General features: G+C 40.8%; 1 protein-coding gene across 2 annotated transcripts in view; it reads left to right on the top strand.

Annotated features, from left to right (window-relative positions):
• The first annotated feature begins 283 nt into the window (after positions 1–283).
• The window catches only part of FAM98B (family with sequence similarity 98 member B), a 114,153-nt gene continuing 90,945 nt past the window's right edge, over positions 284–23,491 (top strand). For both annotated transcript variants that reach the window (XR_003943345.1, XM_030214503.1), the window contains exons 1-3: positions 284–409; positions 8,371–8,513; positions 19,930–20,064. Coding sequence is in view for 1 of the 2 variants with exons in the window: in XM_030214503.1 (XP_030070363.1) it covers positions 372–409; positions 8,371–8,513; positions 19,930–20,064 (316 nt within the window). In the remaining variant the exon portion in view is untranslated. The remainder of the gene's footprint in view (positions 410–8,370; positions 8,514–19,929; positions 20,065–23,491) is intronic.

Here is a 23,491-nt window from a genome sequence, read left to right as displayed (position 1 = left end):
AACCTTCCGTTCCTTACCTATTAAATGACTTGAAGCCAGTAGGCGGAGCTTGACGCCGTTTTAGTTCACCCAAACAATAGTAAACGCTATTGAAAACAATAGCCAATATGTATATATGTGTTTTGGGTGAACTAAAATGGCGTCAAGCTCCGCCTACTGGCTTCAGTTCATGTAATAGATTAGATAGGTTCACTTCGTCTCTCCTGTTCATCCAACCTCCTTGGGTAAAACATCAGCCCGGGCGCCTTTAGCAACTGGTAACTTCCGGCGGAAGAGGCTCATACAAAGAAAGCGCCAGGGTTTGTATGTAAGAATATCTTGGAGGTAGCTAGCTGGAGCGCGGGATTTATCAGGACAGGAGTGAAGGCGGTATGGAATCGGATGTGCTGGATTCGTTGGAGGCGCTAGGGTGAGTTCAGTCTGGGATCAGTCTCTTCGTTCTTGTGAATTCCCTGATATTTGTCATTCGTCTGTTTCTAGACATGCTGTTTCCCCTCAAGTGTTCTCTTTTCCGGGCCTCGGGTATTCAATCATGTTCTCTTATTTTTTTTCAGGGTACCCTGTCATTCCTTCTCCTACTTTGACATTTTCTTGTATTTTTCAATTGCACTCTCTCTCTCCCTGATATTTGTAGGAATGTCTTCTAGATATCCAGTATTCAGCAGCACTGCTCAGTTCACTTCTTAATGCTGCTGCTCACCTTGTACCTGCAAGCTCTGTTCAGCATTTTCATACTATAAGCGTTTTGATCGGTATTGTTCTGGAGTCTCAGACAAAGGGGATGAGTTTTTGTAAAATCCACAGGCGAGCTCTGCAAAATGTTGTTGATATGTTTTTATAGATTTGTGAATTACTTTTGGTAAAGGGTTGAATGATTGTGAGAAAATTTGTCTAGTTATTGTTGTAGGTTGGGAAGAATTTGAGTTAGCTAAAAGATTGTTTTCAGTACACAGTGCCTTCCCCCAGAAGGAAATGTGGGGTTTTTTTGTTTGTTTTTGTTTTGACATGGTCAGTGAGTGTATATTGTCCTTACTAGAGTTAGTAATTTGAGGAGAGGAGAGCCTGTGATTTTCAACCATTTTTTAAAGGGTTTTGAGATATCTTCTTAAGAGCCCAATTTTCAGGCAATATCTACTCATTAAAGGTGAAGTGAAACATACCTTGCTAAGAAATCATTTCGTTTTGCCTTGCATGAGGAAAAATGGCTTCCACTTGCATCTTATTTTAGCGATGTAAAGTGATTGCTAAACTTGGTGTATCTTATGGCTTATGCATGCTTCATGCTCTGTTTCATATCCTCCTTTTTTCCCTCCCTTCTTTATCCTAATTTTGAAAATGTTTCATGACTGTGAGCTCCCGTTTTACCTTGTATTGTAAAATGTTGCTTGTCTCAAGGTTGTGAGCTCTTGTTTTACCTTTATATTGAAAATCAATAAAAGAAAGTAAACATTAAAAAAAAAAACGTGAAGTGAAAGAGACTACTGTAGCCAAAAGTGCTAGGGCTGCATTTTGATGAAAATTTTTAAATTGCATTTAATCCTTCTACTAAATGTTTTAATTGTGGTTAATCTTGCGATTAAAGGACTAATATCGGAAATGTGCATCTTCCTCCCCTCAACTAATATATTCTACATGGTCCCAGCATCTCAACCACCTTCCCCCTTGGCAGGACGTTAGAGACCACGGAGGTGCATAGAGGGAGATCAGTTCTTCAAGTACTCTCGCCCATTTCCTTTAAGGGACTTGAAAATCAAGAGGAGAGTATTGCATTGTTAGCCAGTAATTTTTTTTCTGAAATGGTGCGATGTGGTACATTGCTTACAATTGTCTATCAGTTGTGCTGCAGCATTCTGAATCAGTTGGAGCTGGTGCAAATCCTTGTAGTCATACCAGTGCAGAGTAACATTACTGTAATCCAGTGATGATGTTATCATGGTGTCAATTTAGTTTAGCAAGACAGCGCTGGTATATGGTATGATAAAAACAACTGAAGGTTGCTTTAATGGAAGTGGGGAGGGGATCATAGTATGTTCCACATGTACTGCAGGTAGCACAGAATTCAGCAATTGTTGGTCCCAGTGATCTGGTGAATATTCAGGACCTTGACTAATGAAGCCCTTCTGATTTATTGCCTCAACACAAAGGATCTACCACCTCTCATGGGCTTTGAGCTTGGGGGAAATGAACATACTAGATTTGCCATCTTTCGTACTATGAGGCTACACGGACTCTGAGCTGGTGCCTTTCAACTAGTACTCTTACATTACAACATTCGATGTTTTGCCTCACCTAAAGCTCGATGTGAATTACAAGGTAAAATATTCGTGTACAGTACAGATCATTGATAACTTATTGTAGCTACTTAACTAGCTCAGTAAAGCAGTTCCTAAATATCCACACCTTTTGAAGATATTTTAAATATTGCCTATCAATATTCTTACGTTGGGGAGGGGAGAGGAAAGACTACGCAAAACAGAGGAATTCAATAAGTGGCTTGAGTCTTGGTGTAAAGAAGAAGGTTTTAGATACATAGGAGAATGGGGTAATACAAGGAAAAATAACAGGCTGTACTGTAATGTTGGGCTATATCTTTCTGTGATGGGAAAAAGGATCCTTGGGGAGAAATTCAGACAGTATGTTTCTAGACATTTAAACTAGAGGGTGGGGGTGACAAAAGGAAACGGGGATTTTGGAAAGTCACCCCCAGAATAAACATGATGGCAGAGGGAAAGGTCATGTAAATATAAAAAAAACACCCAAACTCACTAAGCACATGGAAAGCTATGTGCACAAATGCTCGTAGTCTAAGTAAAAAGGTTCAAGACTTGCAAGCCCTGATGTTTGAAGAAAACTTGGATATTGTTACTATTACGGAGACATGGTTCAATGATTCTCATGAATGGGATGTGACCATACCGGGCTATTTATTTATTTATGACATTTATATCCCACAGTATTCCCACCCAAGAGCAGGCTCAATGTGGCATACAATAGTTAAAAAGCAAACAATAGTACAAAATACAAGGTCACAAGAGGGAGAAAGAAGTAACTGAGGAGGAAAAGGAAGAGAGAAGAGGTGTTAAGTTATCATAGAGAGAGAGAGCTGCGGGTTAAAATGGCGTGGCTCCAGAAGGGCTCACAGCATACACTCTGCCAAAAAGGAAGGTCTTGAGTAGCTTCTTAAAGGTTGGGTGATCAGGAATGAATTTGACCTCTTGCGGCAGCCCGTTCCACAGTTGAGAGTGGCTGAAATGTGGGGAACCTGGGGAAAAGAAGAAGCTTTATGGATCATCCTACAAAGAGAAGATGAAACCTGTATCCACACGGGAGTTATCTACAGACCTCCTGTGCAAACGGAGAAGTTAGACAAGGATCTGATAGAAGATATTCAAAAGATTGGTATGAAAGGGGGGGTGCTACTGTTGGGAGATTTCAGTTTGTCTGACGTGGATTGGAATCTGCGGAGTCGGAAAGAAGTAAGGAGATTGTGGGTGTCTGTCAAAGTGCCTTGCTCAGACAAATGGTGATGGAACCCATGAGGGAAGGGTCGATGCTGGGTCTAGTGCACACTAATGGAGGTAGTGTTTCCGATATCCGGGTGGGTTCCCACCTATGTAATAGTGATCATCACACCGTATGGATTGATATAAGGGTGAAGGCGGAGTGCGGACACACTGATTTTGATAAAATGGGGGAATACCTGAAGAAGGAGCTGTTGGAGTGGGAAGGCGTAGGAAAAGTGGAAAAACAGTGGTCCAAGCTAAAGGCTGCTATAAATATGGCGACTGATCTTTTTGTGAGGAAAGTAAACAAGAGAAGCAGGAAGCCTGTATGGTTCTCCTAACAAGTAGCTGAAAAAATAAGAGCAAAAGAGGCTTTGCTCAAGAAATACAAAAGAAAGTGATGAGAGGATCACGGAAAAGATTATTGGATTAAACTGAAAGAAGCAAAGAGGGAAATACGGCTAGCGAAAGTGCGAGTGGAAGAAAAATTGTCTAAAGATGTGAAGAGAGGTGACAAGATTTTTTTCAGATATATTGCTTTGTAGCGCTATATAAATGCTTAGTAGTAGAAAGGAGAAGAGATAGGAATGGAATTGCGAGACTGAAAGATAATGAGAATGGCTATGTGCAGAGTGATGAAGATAAAGCGAACATGCTAAACAATTATTTTTCTTCAGTGTTCACTGAGGAAAATCCTGGAGAAGGACCGCGGTTGGCTGCCGAGGGAACGTCTGGGAATGGAGTGGATACTGCGCCATTTACGGAAAAAAAGAGTTTATAAGCAGCTGGAGAATCTGAAGGTGAACAAAGCTACGGGGCCGGATGGAATACATCCCAGGATACTGAAGGAGCTCAGAGAGGTCCTGGCGGGACCTCTTAAAGATTTATTTAATAGATCTTTAGAGATGTGAGAGGTTCCGCGAGATTGGAGACAAGTGGATGTGGAGACAGGTAAGAAATGGGGAAACTACAGACCGGTAAGTCTCACGTCACTGGTAGAAAAAATAATGGAGTCGCTGTTGAAACAAAGGATAGTTAACTTTCTAGAAACCGACGGGTTACAGGACCCAAGGCAACATGGCTTTACCAAAGGAAAATCCTGCCAAACAAATCTTATTGACTTTTTTTGACTAGGTGACCAAAGAACTGGATGAGGGACGAGCGCTAGATGTAATCTACTTGGACTTCAGCAAAGCCTTTGATATGGTCCCCCACAGAAGACTCGTGAATAAGCTGAAAGGGTTGAACTTAGGACCGAAAGTGGTGAACTGGATAAGAAACTGGTTGACCGGGTGGCAGAGGGTGGTGGTAAATGGAATCCGCTCGGAGGAAAGGAATGTGAGCAGTGGAGTTCCTCAGGGGTTGGTGCTGGGGCCTATTCTGTTTAATATATTTGTGGGAGATATTGCTGAAGGGTTGGAAGGAAAGGTGTGCCTTTTTGCAGATGACATGAAAATAGCCAATAGAGTGGATACCCTGGAAGGAATAGAAGCGGTGAGAAGGGATCTCCAAACGTTAGAAGAATGTTTGAGGGTCTGGCAGTTAAAATTTAATCCACACTCACCTAATAGGGGTAATACATAACAGGGCTTCTTACCTGGACAAGTGGTGCGCGTTTTGATGCACTTGTTTACAACTTGGAACAGCGGACTATGCAAAACAGAGGCTTTTCAGTGAATTACTATTGAACAAAGCTTGCGGTATCACGTGAAGAGCTATTCCACGTGTAACTTCGACTATCGAGAATATATAGTATTTATCTGTTTAGCCTGATAAAATCTAACTGTTTGTAGTAGATGTGTGAGTGGATGAGAGTTTCGAAGCATTAGTTTGTTTATAGACACATGTTGTTTAATAAATAGGAACATATAGTTTTCTTGGAGTACTTCGAGGGATTTAATTAGTTAAAATTTAATGCCAAAAATTGTGGAGTGATGCACTTGGGGTGCGGAAACCCAAAAGAGAGATACCGGATAGGAGGGGAGAGATTAGTAAGCTCAACTCAGGAGAGAGACCTTGGGGTGTTGGTGTCGGAGGATCTGAAGGTGTAGAAACAATGCGACTAGGCAACGGCCGTGGCCAGAAGGATGCTAGGCTGCGTAGAGAGGGGCATAACCAGCAGAAGAAAGGAGGTGTTGATGCCCCTCTACAAGTCGTTGGTGAGGCCCCACTTGGAGTATTGTGTTCAGTTTTGGAGGCCGTATCTTGCTAAAGATGTAAAAAGACTGGAAGCGGTGCAAAGAAAATCTACAAAAATGGTATGGGATTTGCGTTGCAAACCGTACGAGGAGAGACTTGCTGACCTGAACATGTATACCTTGGAGGAAAGGAGAAACAGGGGTGATATGATACAGACGTTCAAATATTTGAAAGGTATTAATCCGCAAACGAACCTTTTCCGGAGATGGGAAGGCGGTAGAACTAGAGGACATGAATTGAGGTTGAAGGGGGGCAGACTCAGGACTAATGTCAGGAAGTATTTTTTCATGGAGAGGGTGGTGGATATGTGGAATGACCTCCCTCGGGAGGTGGTGGAGATGAAAACGGTAATGGAATTCAAACATGCGTGGGATAAACACAAAGGAATCCTGTTTAGAAGGAATGGTTCTATGAAATCTTAGCGGAGATTGGGTGGCGACGCCAGTAATTGGAAACAAAACGGGAGCTGAGCAGACTTCTACGGTCTATGCCCTGATCGTGACTGAATAGATAAGGGATGGGCTGGAGTGTAAAGTTAAGGGGCTTCGATGTTAGCTTCAGAACTTAGTACAAGAACAGTACTGGGCAGACTTCTACGGTCTGTGCCCTGAGAAAGGCAAGGACAAATCAAACTCGGGTATACATATGAAGTATCACATACCATGTAAAATAAGTTTTTGTTGGGCAGACTGGATGGACCATACAGGTCTTTATCTGCCGTCGTTTACTATGTAACAATGAATTTAATAAAGTTCTAAAGGTAACTCATTCCAAAGCCCTTGGATGTACCACATCACACCATTTCAGAAAAAAAAAATGCACTCGCTAACAATGCAATACTATTTGTAATATCTCCCGAATATATTCTCGATCTGATAAAACTCTACCCAAGAAATGCAAGCCCAGAAACCAGAAGCTACCTACTCCTTCACCTACCCAACTGCAGAAACATCCTACAAAACCATCTACATGGTTGGATTTAGCTATCTGGGATCCAAATGGTGGAACTCAATAGCCAAGGCCACAAAAAGCATCGCTAATTATCTTCGGTTCAGAAGAGAACTGAAGACCTACCTCTTCAAATAATTCTGTAGTTAACTACCAATATTCTTTACCGCATTGTAACTGTAAAATATTAAGGCAAGTTCACCTAGCTGTAAATTGTAAGCCACATTGAACCGAAACTTGTTTTTTGATGATAATAGGATACAAGCATGCATTTTTGAGTCGTAATTAAAAATCCTTGGCGTGTTCCTTTAATAGTAAATTAACATCTGATGGCCAGATTTCCTTTTCGATTAACAAAATCCTTTTTATTAATGATAAAATTACGTAGAATTAGAAATTTATCTGAAGTTCCGGCTTTTCAGTTAGTAGTCCAGAGTCTATTGATCTCCTTACTACACTACTGTAATCTTGGCAGGTCAAAAACATTGTTAAAGAGACTGCAAACGGTCTAAAATACTGCTGCTAGGGTAGTTTTATCTACTCACCGTTATGAATGAGCCAGTCCATATTTTTGTTTTGTTACATTTGTACCCCGCGTTTTCCCACTCATGGCAGGCTCAATGTGGCTTACATATACAGGTACTTACTTGTACCTGGGGCAATGGAGGGTTAAGTGACTGCCCAGAGTCACAAGGAGCTGCCTGTGCCTGAATTGGGAATTGAACTCAGTTCCCCAGGACCAGAGCACCACCCTAACCACTAGGTCACTCCAAATATCTGAACGTGTTGCGTTCAAAACGTGCATCTTTTTGTATAGAATATTACATGGATTGTCGCCATCTTTTATTTATTTATTTTTTTTTTACAGACAAAATCTCTTCCTACTCCAAGCTTGTGTTATTCAAAAAAAGGCTTTCTGCTTGTCCTGTATCTTATCAGGGTGTGCAAAATTGGAATGCCCTTCCTTTGCTTTAAGGAAAATCAGGACCTATCTAATGTTTAGAAAATTTCTGAAGACTTGTCTTTTTAAGTTGGAGTGTACTTTTTCCCCTTAGCTTTTCTGTTATTTTAAATTGGTGCTATAGTCCTGATGAATGTTCAGTTTTCTGTAATTTTGTTATCCGTATTGAACTGCTTAGGTACATGCGGACTATAAGATCATTTTTGTATTTGTAATTTTGCATTTCTTTCTGAGCTGTGGAACTAACTGAGGAGTGGAAACAATGAGTTGCCCAACTAGGTCAGACCAAGGGTCCATCTAGCCAAGTATCCTGTTTGAACAGTAGCCAGTCCAGGTCACATATATCTTGACAAAAAGTAGTAAGATTCTGTGTGGGTCTTTTACAAAGGCGCGCTAGCATTTTTAGTATGCGCTAAACATAAGTGTGCGTTAAATGCTAGAGACGCCCTTATATTCCTATGGACGTCTCTAGCGTTTAGCACATAGTAAAAACGCTACCGTGCCTTTGTAAAAGACCCCCTATGTTACTTAACTTCAGGAATAAATAGTGGCTTTCTCCAAGAAGGGCTTCGGATGCTTAGAACTTTATACTTGGTTCTGAGCCCTGAGGAAACTGTTCCATACTAGCACTGTCAGCAGACATGTCGCTTATTTCCTTGATAAATCCTGCCGCCTATGGAAATCATCAGCTGTAGGTGAGAAACAATGCAGTCTAGAATGTTTTTGTGTGACTTTCCTTCCTGTTTTGTTCCCCCACAGGTATACTGGCCCCCTGTTGGATGAGGAGGCACTCCTGAAGGCAGCAGAAAGTGGCCTTTCGTCACCTGAATTCTCAGACTGCTGCACCTGGTTGAGTTCTCAAATCAAAGAACTTGGAAACATGGAAGAAAGTATCACACCAGGTATATCTTCATCTCCTTTTGTGTTTGGTAGGAATAAACATTGAATAAAATGCTAAATATCTATACAATTTGAGTCATTCATACATTCAAAAAACTATCAAAAAGATTTTTGTTATAGTTTAACCTAAAAAATAAACTAGTAGTATAATTTTTAAAAAGTATGTATGTATGGTCAGTGCTCAGAATAAATATGCAACTTCACCAAAGTAAACTGGTCACCATGGGATGCATTTTTAAAATCACTTAGACTTACAAAGTTTCATAGGTTACTATGAAAAACTCTGTAAGTCTAAGTGCTTTGAAAATATGCCTCTTAAGTGTCACCATACTTGCACCCCCACTAGAGTGACTGCTCTAAATATTAAAATAGTCAATAGGAGCTCATTCATATGAAAGTTACAAAGCTTATCTGTAAATGATGATCTTTTGTACTAAATGGTCTCTCTCATAGCATGGCCATGTGCTATTGACATTGCCAGTTCACCATCACAACAAAAGAGTTGTGTAAATCTAATATGAGTGGATCCAGTAAATATCCCAGCTCTTTTCTTCAACACAAAATCGGGTTTTGCCAGGAGGAAAACCATAGCAATCTACAAAAAGGTTTTTTTTGTGTGAAGGAAAACCATAGCAATCTACAAAAAGGTTTTTTTTGTGTGAAGGAAAACCATAGCAATCTACAAAAAAGTTTTTTTTTGTGTGATTCGAGTACCAAACACATAACGAAATGATCTCATGAAAATCAATATCAAAAAATCTTTTTTATCAAAAAATATAGTAATAGCAACTTACCAGAGGGAGTTGGCTTTCAGCCATGCATTCATGAATACTGACAAAAAATGCTACACATTTAAATAGCTTAGAGGTATATTTTCAAAGCACTTAGCCTTACAAAGTTCCATAGAAACCTATGGAACTTTGGAAGGCTAAGTGCTTTGAAAATATGCCTATTAATCATACTGGCTCGCTCAATATGACATTTTTTACTCTGATTGGCCAACACACTTGAATGGTATAATTATTTTCCCAATGGCCATTCAATGTCTCTCTTTAAACCCCATGGTGTAGTGGTATCCAATAAAAATGTAAATTTCTGTTCCTTGAATATCAGCCTTTGTGATATGGAACTTCCGCAAGGGGAAACAATTTGAAGTAAGACTGCAAACCTAAGGTCAAAAAGCACTTGACCAACTTATTGCCAATGTTCAGCTAAAGGTGCTTTCATTCTACCAGTTCATAAACAGCTCAGATGTTCAGCTGTCCGTTGTTTAATTTTAGTCTGACCTATGTATAACTTCAGACAGAGACATTGAATGCAGTAAATAACTTGAGAAGAGTAACAATTTGTATACCGTTTCAACCAAAAATTATTACTGGTGTTAGGAATAATAATATAATCGGGCTGCAGAGCATAACTGCAATTAATACATTGAAGTGGCCATGGGGTTGCTGAACATCAGTATTATACAAACAGGCTGAGATAATATTTTTATCCAGATTCTTACTTCATTTAAAGGCAGATCTAGGAAATTGCTGAAATTGAGGATGAAAGCATAAAACATTCCAGTATTTTTAAACAATTTTACATATTTGCACTGCTTGAGAAGAATAAGGTAATAACACATATTAAAGAATCAGAGTCCTCATAGGGCTGTTCAGGAACGAAATAACCACTCTCAAATAGAATCAGCCTATTTATAGGTTTTTCTTAATTCTGATCTTCCCTCCTCTGCTCACCATCTTATAACTTTCACACTTAAATCTCCTCCCTCCTAGTCCCGTCCTATCTTATCTAATTTATCTAGGAATCTTCACGATATTGACCCTTCATCTCTATCCTCCCATGTTTCAAACCTCCTCTCTACTGTGGCACCATCCACGTCTGTCAACGAGGCTGTTTCTTCTTACAACAATACTCTATCCTCTGCCTTAGACACTCTTGCACCTTTGATGACCCGCCCTGTAAGGCGTACAAAACCCCAACCTTGGCTGACTTCTAATATCCGCTACCTACGTTCCTGTACCCGCTGCGCCGGAAATCTCGGGCCCTTGCTGATTTTTTACACTTTAAGTTCATGCTGACCTCCTTCCAATCTGCTCTTTTACGTGCCAAACAGGATTATTATATCCAACTGACCAACTCTCTTGGCTCTAATCCTCGACTTCTCTTCACCACATTGAACTCTTTCCTCAAGGTGCCCCCTCCCCCAACTCCCCCTTTATTATCTCCTCAGACCCTTGCTGAATTCTTTCACAAGGTTCAAAAGATAAACCTTGCTTTCTCTACCTCACTTCCCCTCTCTCCTTCCCCTCATTCCCTTTCCTCCTTTCCTGAAGTTACTATTGAGGAAACTACACTTCTCCTTTCTTCCTCAAAATGTACCACCTGTTCCTCTGATCCCATTCCCACCCACCTTCTTAATGCCATCTCTCCTGCTCTTATTCCTTTTATCTGTCACATTCTCAACCTTTCACTTTCCACTGCGACTGTCCCTGCTGCCTTTAAATATACTGTTGTCACGCCTCTCCTTAAGAAGCCTTCACTTGACCCTACTTGTCCCTCTAATTACCGACCCATCTCCCTCCTTCCTTTTCTCTCCAAATTACTTGAGCGTGCTGTTCACCGCCGCTGCCTTGATTTTCTCTCCTCACATGCTATTCTTGACCCACTACAATCTGGTTTTCGCCCTCTCCACTCAACCGAAACTGCGCTTATTAAAGTCTCCAATGACCTATTACTGGCTAAATCCAGAGGTCAATATTCCATCCTCATTCTTCTTGATCTTTCCGCTGCTTTTGACACTGTCGATCACAGCATACTTCTCGATACCCTGTCCTCACTTGGATTCCAGGGCTCTGTCCTTTCCTGGTTCTCTTCCTACCTCTCCCTCCGCACCTTTAGTGTTCACTCTGGTGGATCCTCTTCTACTTCTATCCCTCTGCCTGTCGGCGTACCTCAGGGTTCTGTTCTTGGTCCCCTCCTCTTTTCTATCTACACTTCTTCCCTTGGTTCATTAATCTCATCCCATGGCTTTTCCTACCATCTCTATGCTGATGACTCCCAAATCTACCTTTCTACCCCTGATATCTCACCTTGCATCCAAACCAAAGTTTCAGCGTGCTTGTCTGACATTGCTATCTGGATGTCTCAACGCCACCTGAAATTAAATATGACCAAAACCGAGCTTCTCATTTTTCCCCCCCAAACCCACCTCCCCGCTCCCCACGTTTTCTATTTCTGTTGATGGCTCTCTCATTCTCCCTGTCTCCTCAGCTCGAAACCTTGGGGTCATCTTTGACTCTTCTCTCTCCTTTCTCTGCTCATATCCAGCAGATTGCCAAGACCTGTCGTTTCTTTCTTTACAACATCCGTAAAATCCGCCCCTTTCTTTCCGAGCACTCTACCAAAACCCTCATCCACACCCTTGTCACCTCTCGTTTAGCCTACTGCAATCTGCTTCTTGCTGGCCTCCCACTTAGTCACCTCTCCCCTCTCCAGTCGGTTCAAAACTCTGCTGCCCGTCTCATCTTCCGCCAGTGTCGCTTTACTCATACTACCCCTCTCCTCAAGACCCTTCACTGGCTCCCTATCCGTTTTCGCATCCTGTTCAAACTTCTTCTACTAACCTATAAATGTACTCACTCTGCTGCTCCCCAGTATCTCTCCACACTCATCCTTCCCTACACCCCTTCCCGTGCACTCCGCTCCATGGTTCAATCCTTCTTATCTGTTCCCTTCTCCACTACTGCCAACTCCAGACTTTGCGCCTTCTGTCTCGCTGCACCCTACGCCTGGAATAAACTTCCTGAGCCCCTACGTCTTGCCCCATCCTTGGCCACCTTTAAATCTAGACTGAAAGCCCACCTCTTTAACATTGCTTTTGACTCGTGACCACTTGTAACCACTCGCCTCCACCTACCCTCCTCTCTTCCTTCCCGTTCACATTAATTGATTTGATTTGCTTACTTTATTTATTTTTTGTCTATTAGATTGTAAGCTCTTTGAGCAGGGACTGTCTTTCTTCTATGTTTGTGCAGCGCTGCGTACGCCTTGTAGCGCTATAGAAATGCTAAATAGTAGTAGTAGTAGTAATTCCTTATGAGGATATCCTCGTATCTGAAATCAAATTAGCATAGTTTTTGTTTGTGCTTTAAAGTCGTCTTCTGATGAGCATAGAGATGTATTTTCAAAGCACTAGTTCCATAGTAACCTGTGGAAACTTTTAAGTCTAAGTGCTTTGAAAATGAGCCCCTTTGTCTCTTAAGACACAATAATTGACCCATAAGAATGCCTTAATACTTATCGGAGTTTTCACCCAGAGTGTTTTTATCAGTACTTTTCTGTAAAAAGAAGTAGAAAATAATCCCAGATCAAGTATAATGCAAATCCAGGAAATTCATCTCTGATGCCTGTTTTAGTGGTAGGAGTGAAAACCAAATACTCGTCACTGGAGTTTAAATATTGTATGAACTATGTCAAAGTTGAGTGGTCATCTTGCAAGATGAGAAAAATATCATTGATAAACCATTTCCATGTAAGTAATTTAGCAAAATGACTCTAAGTATATGCAAACTGTTCTTCAAATTCTACCTTGTAAAGGCATGTAATAGAGAGCACAAGAGTTGCCTCCATGACCACTCCTTTCATTTGCAGATAAAACTTCTGAAATATTTTATATTCTATTATTAGGTTATTTTTTTAGGTTAAACTATAACAAAAATCTTTTTGATAGTTTTTTTTTTTTTGAATGTATGAATGTCTCCAGTTGTATAGAAGTTGAAAAGACTTGTACAAACAGGGTTGAGAATATCTTACATAAGTACATAAGTAATGCCATACTGGGAAAAGACCAAGGGTCCATCGAGCCCAGCATCCTGTCCACGACAGTGGCCAATCCAGGCCAAGGGCACCTGGCAAGCTTCCCAAACGTACAAACATTCTATACATGTTATTCCTGGAATTTTGGAGTTTTCCAATGTCCGTTTAGTAGCGGTTTATGGACTTGTCCTTTAGGAAACCGTCCAACCCCTTTTTAAACTCTGCTAAGCTAACCGCCTTCACCACTTTCTCCGGCAACGAATTCCAGAGTTTAATTACACGTTGGGTGAAGAAACATTTTCTCCGATTTGTTTTAAATTTACTACACTGTAGTTTCATCGCATGCCCCCTAGTCCTAGTATTTTTGGAAAGCGTGAACAGACGCTTCACATCCACCTGTTCCACTCCACTCATTATTTTATATACCTCTATCATGTCTCCCCTCAGCCGTCTCTTCTCCAAGCTGTATAGCCCTAGCCTCCTTAGTCTTTCTTCATAGGGAAGTCGTCCCATCCCAGCTATCATTTTAGTCGCCCTTCGCTGCACCTTTTCCAATTCTACTATATCTTTCTTGAGATGCGGCGACCAGAATTGAACACAATACTCAAGGTGCGGTCGCACCATGGAGCGATACAACGGCATTATAACATCCTCACACCTGTTTTCCATACCTTTCCTGATAATACCCAACATTCTATTTGCTTTCTTAGCCGCAGCAGCACACTGAGCAGAAGGTTTCAGTGTGTTATCGACGACGACACCCAGATCCCTTTCTTGGTCTGTAACTCCTAACGTGGAACCATAATTCGGGTTCTTTTTTCCCACATGCATCACCTTGCACTTGCTCACATTAAACATCATCTGCCATTTAGCCGCCCAGTCTCCCAGTCTCGTAAGGTCCTCTTGTAATTTTTCACAATCCTGTCGCGATTTAACGACTTTGAATAACTTTGTGTCATCAGCAAATTTAATTACCTCGCTAGTTACTCCCATCTCTAAATCATTTATAAATATATTAAAAAGCAGCGGTCCTAGCACGGACCCCTGAGGAACCCCACTAACTACCCTTCTCTGTGAATACTGCCCATTTAACCCCACTCTCTGTTTCCTATCCTTTAACCAGTTTTTAATCCACAATAGGACATTTCCTCCTATCCCATGACCCTCCAATTTCCTCTGTAGCCTTTCATGAGTTACCTTGTCAAACGCCTTTTGAAAATCCAGATACACAATATCAACCGACTCCCCTTTGTCCACATGTTTGTTCACTCCTTCAAAGAATTGAAGTAAATTGGTCAGGCAAGATTTCCCCACACAAAAGCCATGCTGACTTGGTCTCAGTAATCCATGTCCTCGGATGTGCTCTGTAATTTTGTTTTTGATAATAGCCTCTACCATTTACCCCGGCACCGACGTCAGACTCACCGGTCTATAATTTCCCGGATCTCCCCTGGAGCCTTTTTTAAAAATGGGCGTTACATTGGCCACCCTCCAATCTTCCGGTACCACGCTCGATTTTAAGGATAAGTTGCATATCACTAGCAGTAGCTCCGCAAGCTCGTTTTTCAGTTCTATCAGTACTCTAGGATGAATACCATCCGGTCCAGGAGATTTGCTACTCTTCAGTTTGCTGAACTGCCCATTTACGTCCTCCAGGTTTACCGTGAAGTCAGTAAGTTTCTCCGACTCGTCCGCTTGAAATACCATTTCCGACACCGGTATCCCACCCAAATCTTCCTCGGTGAAGACCGAAGCAAAGAATTCATTCAGTCTCTCCGCTACGTCTTTGTCTTCCTTGATCGCCCCTTTTACCCCTCGGTCATCCAGCGGCCCAACCGATTCTTTTGCCGGCTTCCTGCTTTTAATATACCGAAAAAAATTTTTGCTATGTTTTTTTGCCTCTAATGCTATCTTTTTTTCATACTCCCTCTTGGCCTTCTTAATCTGCGCCTTGCATTTGCTTTGACACTCCTTATGCTGTTTCTTGTTATTTTCAGACGGTTCCTTCTTCCATTTTCTGAAGGCGTTTCTTTTAGCCCTAATAGCTTCCTTCACCTCACTTTTCAACCAGGCCGGGTGTCTTTTGGACTTCCGTCTTTCTTTTCTAATTCAGCGGAATATGTATGGCCTGGGCCTCCAGGATGGTATTTTTGAACAGCGTCCACGCCTGTTGTACAGTTTTTACTCTCTCAGTTGCCCCCCTAAGTTTTTTTTTTTACCGTTCTTCTCATTTTATCATAGTCTCCTTTTTTAAAGTTAAACGCTAACGTATTTGATTTTCTGTGTACAGTTACTTCAAGGTTGATGTCAAAACTGATCATATTATGGTCACTGTTATCAAGCGGCCCCAGTACCATAACGTCCCTCACCAGATCATGCGCTCCACTAAGGACCAAGTCTAGAATTTTTCCTTCTCTCGTCGGCTCCTGCACCAGTTGCTCCATAAAGCTGTCCTTGATTTCATCAAGGAATTGTATCTCTGTAGCGTGTCCCGATGTTACATTTACCCAGTCTATATTTGGATAATTGAAGTCACCCATTATTATCACATTGCCCATTTTGTTCGCGTCTCTGATTTCTTTTATCATTTCTGTGTCTACCTGCTCATCCTGGCGAGGCAGACGGTAGTACACTCCTATCACCATTTTTTTCCCTTTTATACATGGAATTTCAACCCACAGTGATTCAAAGGTGTGATTTGTGTCCTGCTGAATTTGTAATCTATCTGAGTCAAGGCTCTCTTTAATATACAATGCTACCCCTCCACCAGTCCGGTCTACCCTATCATTACGATATACTTTGTACCCCGGTATGACAGTGTCCCACTGGTTATCGTCCTTCCACCAGGTCTCAGTAATGCCTATTATATCCAATTTTTCATTTAGTGCAATATATTCCAACTCTCCCATCTTATTTCTTAGACTCCTAGCATTTGCATATAGACATTTCAGAGTATGTTTGTTGTTCTTTTTTGCATGATGCTTAGTACCTGACACTATTGATTTGACATCTTTTGTCTGATCTTTAGTTGTATTTAAGGGCACCTGGCCTACCATGGTCTGTTGTGCAACCTCACTATCCAGAAACCCTATCTTCCCTGTTTGTGAGGTATCTTTGCAAGATACCTTTTCCCGAACCATGCGCTTTTGAGCGACTGTCGGCCTTCCCCCCATTTCTAGTTTAAAAGCTGCTCTATCTCCTTTTTAAATGCCGACGCCAGCAGCCTGGTCCCACCCTGGTTAAGGTGGAGCCCATCCTTTCGGAATAGGCTCCCCCTTCCCCAGAATGTTGCCCAGTTCCTAACAAATCTAAAACACTCCTCCCTGCACCATCGTCTCATCCACGCATTGAGACTCTGGAGCTCTGCCTGTCTCTTGGGCCCTGCACGTGGAACAGGTAGCATTTCAGAAAATGCTACCCTAGAGGATCTGGATTTGAGCTTTCTACCTAAGAGCCTAAATTTGGCTTCCAGAACCTCTCTCCCACATTTTCCTATGTCATTGGTACCCACATGTACCAAGACAGCTGACTCCTCCCCAGCACTATCTAAAATCCTATCTAGGTGACGCGTGAGGTCCGCCACCTTCGCACCAGGCAGGCAAGTCACCAGGGAATCTTTGCATGCCCATTTATCTGGGAGGCAAAATTACTGTTCAAAAATTTAGCAGAATGGGATGAAACGTGGTACGGAGACACATCGGGTTTGAAAATGTGCCAGATTGGTCTGTACGACTGCCACCCCCCCCCCCCCCCTCCAAAATGTCCCCAATGCATTTCTATGGAAGGAGGAGTTCCAAATTCAGTAGCAGATAAACTTGCACATATATTGAAACATAGCAGCAGTTTTTTCCTTTCAGATTTCCTCTCTGTGCCCATTTGTGTGGATTGGTGCAGCAGGATTCAAGGAAAAGAAATGTAACAGGTATACATAAATTACACCATTTTCTCCAGACCTGGTTATGAACATTTGTTATGTGAATTTCAGTATAACAAGTATAATAGAGGAGATTTTCTAAATAGAAACTAGGCAATAAATGAAGTCAAACTAGCAACAATAAGCACTAACTAATGCCAGTGGCAATTAGTGGAATTGCAGCTTTAAAACTACTTGATATTACAATTCAGTTTAAATTGAATTGAAGCAGATAGATAAGGGATTCTGAGTGCTGAGGGTGTGAAAGGCACAGGAACAGTGTGAGTCAGGGGTCACTGGATGCTCTCTTTTCTGTGACACAAATTTACATAAGTACATAAGTAATGCCATACTGGGAAAAGACCAAGGGTCCATCGAGCCCAGCATCCTGTCCACGACAGCGGCCAATCCAGGCCAAGGGCACCTGGCAAGCTTCCCAAACGTACAAACATTCTATACATGTTATTCCTGGAATTTTGGATTTTTCCAAGTCCGTTTAGTAGCGGTTTATGGACTGGTCCTTTAGGAATCCGTCCAACCCCTTTTTAAACTCTGCTAAGCTAACCGCCTTCACCACTTTCTCCGGCAACGAATTCCAGAGTTTAATTACACGTTGGGTGAAGAAAACTTTTCTCCGATTTGTTTTAAATTTACTACACTGTAGTTTCATCGCATGCCCCCTAGTCCTAGTATTTTTGGAAAGCGTGAACAGACGCTTCACATCCACCTGTTCCACTCCACTCATTATTTTATATACCTCTATCATGTCTCCCCTCAGCCGTCTCTTCTCCAAGCTGTATAGCCCTAGCCTCCTTAGTCTTTCTTCATAGGGAAGTCGTCCCATCCCCGCTATCATTTTAGTCGCCCTTCGCTGCACCTTTTCCAGTTCTACTATATCTTTCTTGAGATGCGGCGACCAGAATTGAACACAAATTTGGTGAACTTTTGAACTGTTCATCTATTTTTGTGCAGGTAGAGACTGATGGATCGATCTTATAAGGTCAGTTTGCCTCTGTTTTGCCTCTCTGTGTCCTTCCAACCTGGAGGGGAGGAGCAGCTTAAATGGAGTAGGTACCAAACTTTGTTGGTTTGGAAAGAAAAAAAAAGATGGAGATTTTGGTTTTTAGCTCTTACCTTTTCAGTAGTAGCTCAAGGCAAGTTACTTCCCGTCGGGCTTGCAGTCTGTTTGTACAGGAGCCTGTGGAGGGTTAAGTGACTTACTCAAGATCACAAGGGAATGGAATTTGAACCCTAGCTTCCCCGGTTCTCAGTCTAGCATTCTAACCATCAGACCACTGCTCTAGTTTTCCCTAACCGAGTGTGATGATATATTTAACCATTAAATGTTACTGTGTTACAAGGCATATATTACAGCAAACACTCTCAGTAAATTTGAGAGATTAGATCACCTTAGCTTAGGAGTGAAGTTCTTTACTGTCATAGTATCTACAAATACCATTTGGAGAAAGCTGAGTAGTTTAGTCATTAGATTTATTTATGACAAAGAAAGTGAAAATGCACATTTAAATCCATTGAGAACTGGTCCAACAAGAATAGGGGAATGATGACAGGAGGGGGAAGGAGTGCATCCTGGGAAAAACACACGGAAGTAATTCCATGAGGCATACTCCATCTGCACCACTGGGTGTCTGACTGGGAAAGGAGATGTGAGGGAAGGGTGGTTTGAAAAAAGTTTTCTAACTGCTATATTAGTGAATCAGTGGCTGTATGATGGAACTGCTCCTCTGATAGATATGCATTGGCAATTTAGGCATGGAGGCTTTATGTCTCTTGAACTACTGGTCCAATCTGGCCCATTTTCAAACTTTTTTTTTTTTTAATGGTTTTTCCTCCACGTCAAATATATTGGCCTATGTTGCTTCTGAACAGACACATTTTTTGTAACCCCTTATGTATAATTTCTTTCCAAGTTAATTTGCAAAGAATAACAAAGCTATACATTTGCCCATTTATACCTGCTTATCCTTAAATCTAGGGCTAGATTTTCTAAAAGGCATTAAGAGCATTAATTCTTATCATTTACCATTGGTCCTATTTCATTCAATGAGTCTATTTATTAATAATGTTATACAGGTCAATATTCAGAAAAATGTCTAGGCAATAATGTGAAATATATAATCTGGGCATTTAAAATTATTCCTATATTTGATGGTGCTATATATAAAACTTGCATTCCTGGATATGCCAGTATAAATTAAACATAAAATGTACACATATGTATAGAAGTGTTAAATATCTTAGCTTTGATGTATAAGCTATAGGTGTAAGGCTCCAAAAAGCCATGCTATAGGTATAAATTGTATGCAAAGAATATGTTTGGTTTGGATGGCCCAAGTTATACCTGTGTTTTTTTTTTTTTGTTTTTTTTTTTAATACCTGAACCACATTTATTAGCTATACATGTAGGGGCTGAATATCTGTGCCTGTACCTATAATTTTATATGAATTTGTGGCACCAACCCCTCCCTCCCTATAAGAACAGAAATTAAACACATTTTAGAGAAATGTACACTCGAGTTCTTTCATGCCTCTGGGGAAATAAATGATTTTCCATGCTCTGGGGAACACTGGACTGTAAATTGTGATAATGGGGGCAGATGTAGTGGTGAGGATGGAAACTATGTCAATGATTTAAGTGTTTCTGATCTTGTTTCTTTTGTAAGATGATGATGATATTGAGAGCTTACAGCTGGAAATCAGCGGCTTCCTGAAGGAACTGGCCTGCCCGTACTCAACGCTCGTCTCTGGAGACATTAAGGATAGGTTGAAGAAGAAGGAAGATTGTCTAAAACTTCTCTGTAAGGAGCAAACCCTGTCTTGATTTAGTTTTCTACTGATAAAGGCAGCACTCATTGCTGTGTGTAAGTAACGTGTACTTGCATCTTCTGGCATTGAGAAAAAGTCCATTTCCTCAATGCCAGAATGAACAAACTAAAAAAAAACTGGGGCAGATGAGAGTCCATACATTAGTATCCATTTGAGTAGCCTCTGTTCTGTTAAGGAAAAGTGAAATGACACGTATATGGGACCCACCTTCATGACTGTTGCACTATGGCATCCTGTTGCATTAAGAACTACTTCCATTGAAAGTAGAAAAGGGAGTTTGCAGTTATTAGGATTGTGGTGGACTAGTTTGGTGAAATGGACATAAAAGCTGCATTCAAAGAAATTTAAGACCATAGTTCAGAAAATGAATGAATGAGTTTCTTACATTAATATTAATGGCCCAGGACATTGGGGGCTACTCATACTATTATAATTTCTTTTTAGATGTTAAAGCTGAAAAACTGGACCAAACTGAGCTGACAGTCAAAGTGATAAAGTGAACAGTAGCAAATCACTAAACCAGGCATACATTCTAAAGGAACTTGCAGAGCCTACTACCTATAATATCATTAAAACTTGTCTTTGTGCCAGAGGGTTGGCAATGTAACGACTATCTTTAAAAAAAAAAAAAAAACCCTCATGAGGATACCCAGGGAATTTTAGAGTAAATCTAACTTCAGTTCTAGGGTTATGAAGTTAATAGCTTTATCAAAAATTATTTTTCTCCTTTATACCTTTTTTTCATTATTAACATTAATTGCTTTGATAGCAACCAAAGCAGACAATGAACAACCATACTCAATAACAGCGAGAACTATAATAATCCTACAGTTCTATAGGAAATCCAAAAGAAAAATTAGTCCAATTTTTTTTTTTTTTTTACTCTTTTTGTTCAAACCTCCTGTGCATCCCTCCCCTAAATGTCAATTGCCAACCAAGTTCCTTCCAGGTATGGTGAAGCCCTTCCTCCCTCTCCCTCCTCTTAAACTGACTAGTAGGGGCTGTTTCAAACCCACACCCTGCTACCCATGAATCTCCTAATTGCCTGTACTGTTTAGGTCCCAAATCTTTGCTAGTCATTCTAATACTGTGTTTGGCAGGGGGAGGTAGGTGAGTGGGAGTCTTTCCTTTATTATGTGGCAGCTACCAACCTAGCAGCCAGCAGTAGACATTGAATTAATTTGCAAACTGGGAAGCACATTTAGATCTCTCCCAGTTTCCCCCAATAAAAAGATCTCCATGTTACAGGATGGGCTTTTCCCCAGAAATTTTTTAATTTTCTCCTTCATCAATTTCCAAAAGGTCCTTATCTTTGGGACCATCACATGTGTTTGAAGTCCCCATGCTCCCCACTCTAGCAAGTCAGATCTGCCTAGCTGTCCCACTTATGTATTCTTATCAATATCTTCACCTGTGTATTGGTTAATGTGTTTGTTTTCCTAGATGTTTTTCCAAAAGCTTTCTTCTTGCCTGTCAGTTTATCTTTCTTCCCACTTCATGATATATGTGTGTTTTTTAGTCTGACCTTAAGTAATTGGGGCTTTATAGAACCAGACTATCAGTTGTTTCTCCTTAGCACAAGAGAAAAAATATATATATTTATTTTATTTTTAAAAGGTGTAGCCCACTTAAAACTAAACAGTTCACCAAATAAAATATGCAACATAAATAAAACAAATACCTAAAACTTGTTATGCTAAAAAGCCCACTCACAATATATCCACCCATACTGAGCTGCCCATTATTTAGATACCATCAGCACATAATCAAATACTGGAAAAAGCTTGTTAAAAGAAAATGTCAAGGCTCTCTTAAACTGAAATAAATTTGAGCAAAACTGAAGATGTGCAGGGAGCTTGTTCCATAGCAGTGGACCTTCTGTTGAAAAAGCGCTTGCTTTTGTTTTTGTCTCAGCATAGTTTGAAGTACTCAACACTGCCACAGAAAGCGCTCTCTCATTCTCATCTTAGCTGATGTGGGGGCCTGTATAACTGTACCGCCTGTGATAAATACCAAGACAGTCTGATGTAATGTTTGATACATCAGAGTCAAAACCTTATATTGTATTTGATAACATAACCAGTAACCAATGCAGTTGTTTCAACACCAGCATCACATGTTCAAACCTAGTATTCCTCATGATCATTCTTGCCACTGAGATTTGAATCACTTTTAAAACCTTACAACAGGACTTAATCATTCCCAAATATAGCACATTGCAATACTCTAATCTTGTCAGTATTAGTCTGTACAACCATTCTGAAGTCATAAGGACTTAACGTGGGCGTCAACTTTCTAATCATCCGTAAATTTAAAAAGGTGATGTCACTGCTTGTCCAGTTTGTCCCTGAAATAAGACTCCCAACTCTTCATCTGTGTCCTTACAGGAACAGATAGATATCTCACCCAACATACAAGTTACAGGGGATGATGGATTCACTTTTCGTATCCACCATCAAGACTTCAGGTTTTGATAAATTTAACACTAACCTGTTTTCCTGGAGAGGATCCACAGAATTGGACATGAATGGATATGGTCCTTATTCACAAAAATGGGGACGGAGAAGAAGTGGGAAACTACAGGCCTTTAAGCCTTATGTTGATGGTAGGAAAAATAATGGAGTTGCTGCTGAAGGAAAAAATAGTTAACTTTCTAGAATCCAATGGGTTGCAAGATCTGAGTCAACGTGGCTTTACCAAAGGAAAATCCTGTCAAATGATTCTGACTTCTTTGAGTAGGTGACCAAAGAACTGGATAAAGGACATGTTCTAGATGTAACTTACTTGGATTTCAGCAAGGTCTTTGATATGGTTCCTCACAGAACACTTGAATAAGCTGAGAGACTGAACTTAGGACCCAAAGTGGTGAACTAGATTGGAAACTGGTTGACTGACAGAATCAGAGAGTGTTGGTAAATGGAGTTCCTTCAGAAGAAAGAAAGTTGAGAGGTGGAGTGCCTCAATGATCAGTATTGGCGCCAGTTCTATTCAGTATATTTGTGAATGACATTGCTGAAGGGTTAAAAGGTAAAGTTTGCCTTCTTGCAGATGATACCAAGATTTGCAAAAGATTGGACACCAGAGGTTGTAGATAACATAAAAAGTGATCTGCAAAAATTAGAAGAATAGTCTGTTAAGCAATTAAAATTTAATGTGAAGAAATGCAGATTGATGCAGTTGTGGAGTAGAAATCCAAGGGAGCTCTGTGCTAGGAGGTGAGAGGGTGATGTGCACAGACAGGGAGCGGGACCTTGAGATGTTAGTGTTTGAGGATTTCAAGGCTATGAAACAATGTGACAAGGTGGAGGACATAGCCAAAAAAATACTAGGCTACATAAAGAAAAGCATAACCAGCAGAAGAAAGGGGGTGTTGATGTCCCCTGTACAGGTCATCGGTGA

The sequence above is a fragment of the Microcaecilia unicolor genome, chromosome 9, assembly GCF_901765095.1.
Source record: "Microcaecilia unicolor chromosome 9, aMicUni1.1, whole genome shotgun sequence".
NCBI classification, from domain to species: domain Eukaryota; kingdom Metazoa; phylum Chordata; class Amphibia; order Gymnophiona; family Siphonopidae; genus Microcaecilia; species Microcaecilia unicolor.
This window is presented reverse-complemented; position numbering and strand designations above follow the sequence as displayed.